Genomic DNA, 3,127 nt, shown 5'->3' on the forward strand with positions numbered 1-3,127 from the left:
TCAATACCAACGTGCTGCACTAGGACACAGCTCCCCAATGGTCTTCTCAAAGCCAATGTGCTGCACTGAGACCCATCTCCCCATTGGGTAAAAACCATGACTGCCGATGCTGGAAACCAGATTCAGGATTAGTGGTACTGGAAGAGCACAGCAGTTCAGGCAGTATCCAAGGAGCAGCAAAATCGACGTTTCGGGCAAAAGCCCTTCATCAGGAATAAAGGCAGTGAGCCTGAAGCGTGGAGAGATAAGCTAGAGGAAGGTGGGGGTGGGGAGAAAGTAGCATAGAGTACAATGGGTGAGTGGGGGAGCACACTCACACTCACAGAGTCACACACACGCGCACACACACATATATGCACGCGCACCCGCACGCACACACACACTTATATCCACGCACACCTGCACGCACGCACACGTGCACACACACACATATATGCACGCGCACCCGCACACACACACATATATGCACCCGCACCCGCACACACACGCGCACACACACAAAAAAGCATGCGCACCTGCAAACACGCACACGCGCACACACACACATATATGCACCTGCACACACGCACATGCGCACACACACACATATATGCACGCGCACCCGCACCCGCATGCTCGCACAAGCACACACACACATATATGCACACGCACCTGCACACACACATATATTCACGCACACCCGCACGCACACGCGCACACACACACACATATGCACGCGTACCCGCACACACGCACACGCGCTCAAACACACACATATATGCACCCGCACACACACACACACATATATGCACGCGCACCCGCACACATGCACACGCACACACATATATATGCATGCGCACCCACGCACATGCGCACACACACACATACATGCACGCGCACCCGCAAACACGCACACGCGCACCCGCACACATGCACACGCGCACACACACATATATATATGCATGCGCACCCACGCACACGCGCACACACACACATATATGCATGCGTACCCGCACACACACACACACATATATGCACCCGCACACACACACACACATATATGCACGCGCACCCGCACACATGCACACGCACACACATATATATGCATGCGCACCCACGCACATGCGCACACACACACATATATGCACGCGTACCCGCACACACACACACACATATATGCACCCGCACACACACACACACATATATGCACGCGCACCCGCACACATGCACATGCACACACATATATATGCATGCGCACCCACGCACACGCGCACACACACACATATATGCACGCGCACCCGCAAACACGCACACGCGCACCCGCACACATGCACACGCGCACACACACATATATATATGCATGCGCACCCACGCACACGCGCACACACACACATATATGCATGCGCACCCGCACACACACACACACACATATGCACGCGCACCCGCACGCACACACACATATATGCACGCGCACCCGCACAAACACACATATATGCAACCGCACGCACGCACACGTGCACACACACGTATATGCACGCGCACCCGCACACACGCACACGCGCAGACACATACATATATGCACGTGCACCCGCACGCACGCACACACGCCCACACACATATATGCACCCGCACGCATGCACACGCGCACATACACACATATATGCACGCGCACCCGCACGCACGCACACACATATATGCACGCGCACCCACGCACACACACACACACATATATGCAAGCGCACCCGCACACACATATATGCACCCGCACGCACGCACACGCGCACACACACACACGCGCTCAAACACACACAAATATGCACCCGCACGCACACACACATATATGCACGCGCACCCGCACACATGCACACGCGCACCCACACACATATATATGCATGCGCACCCACGCACACGCGTACCCACACACATATATGCATGTGCACCCCCAAACACGCACACGCGCACTCACACACATATATGCGCACGCACCCTCACACACGCACACACATATATGCACCCGCACGCACGCACACATATATGCACGCGCACCCGCACACACACACACACATATATGTACGCGCACCCGCACACACACACAAGAATGCACGCGTACCCACACACACGTGCACACACACACATATATGCACGCGTACCCGCATGCACGCACACATATGCACCCGCACGCACACAAACGCACACACATATATGCACGCGCACCCGCACATACGCACACGTGCACACACACTTATATATGCACGTGCACCCGCACGCACACACACACACATATATGCATGCGTACCCGCACACACGCACATGCGCACACACACACAAATATGCACCCGCACGCACGCACACACACCCGCACATATACACACATATGTGCACACACACCCACACACACAGACACCCGCACACACTAAGCGATAAAACGTACTTACTGATGATATTCAGCTGGGTCCCAGTCCCGTACACATTGGACCACACTGTACAGTAATACACAGTCGCATCTTCAGGCTGACTGTTTGTGATTGTTAGTGTGACAACAAGACCGGTGTTATTTCTGATCGAATTAAAACGACCCTGAAAATCTTTATTCACTAACACAGCTCCATCCACATGGTGTGTCACAATCCATTGATAACCCGTCGGACTGCGTCGGTACCAGTGCACATCACTCACTCCCAAATCGATATCCTGCATAGAGCAGTGTAACTGGGCGGTTTGACCCACTCTGACATTCAGTATTGGGGTCTGAGTGAGCACAGGAAATCTTTCACCTGGAACAGAAACAAAGCGAGAGATCAGATCCAGAAAGCAGCATTGGGCCTGTTTAAAGGGATGGTCCGTTGAGCTCAGGCACAGTATTTAAAAACAAGAATAATCTGTAAGACTGTCACAGAAAGCTGCTTCAACCTCGCCTTACTGTTTCACAAAATAAAGCCATCAATGATCAGGATTTAAACTGGACCATGAGCTGTAAAGTAATTAGCCAGGAGCATTAACTGAAGAGTAACTAACCGGGAGTATTCACTGTGGGGTAATTGGGCGGGGGCATTAACTGGGGAGTAATTGGCCAGGAGTATTAACTGTGGATTAACTCGTCAGGAGCATTAGCTACGGAGTATTGAGTCAGGAACATTAGCTGTGGAAT

The 3,127-nt window shown here is 52.9% G+C and overlaps 1 gene segment (V, D, J or C); it reads right to left on the reverse strand.

Moving 5' to 3' along the window:
• On the reverse strand, positions 1 to 3,127 carry LOC122540108. The segment is given in 3 exon segments: positions 1 to 109; positions 2,372 to 2,753; positions 2,995 to 3,127. Coding segments are annotated over 3 exon segments (528 nt in total).

Source organism: Chiloscyllium plagiosum, chromosome 34, assembly GCF_004010195.1.
Source record: "Chiloscyllium plagiosum isolate BGI_BamShark_2017 chromosome 34, ASM401019v2, whole genome shotgun sequence".
In the NCBI taxonomy this organism is placed as follows: Eukaryota; Metazoa; Chordata; class Chondrichthyes; order Orectolobiformes; family Hemiscylliidae; genus Chiloscyllium; species Chiloscyllium plagiosum.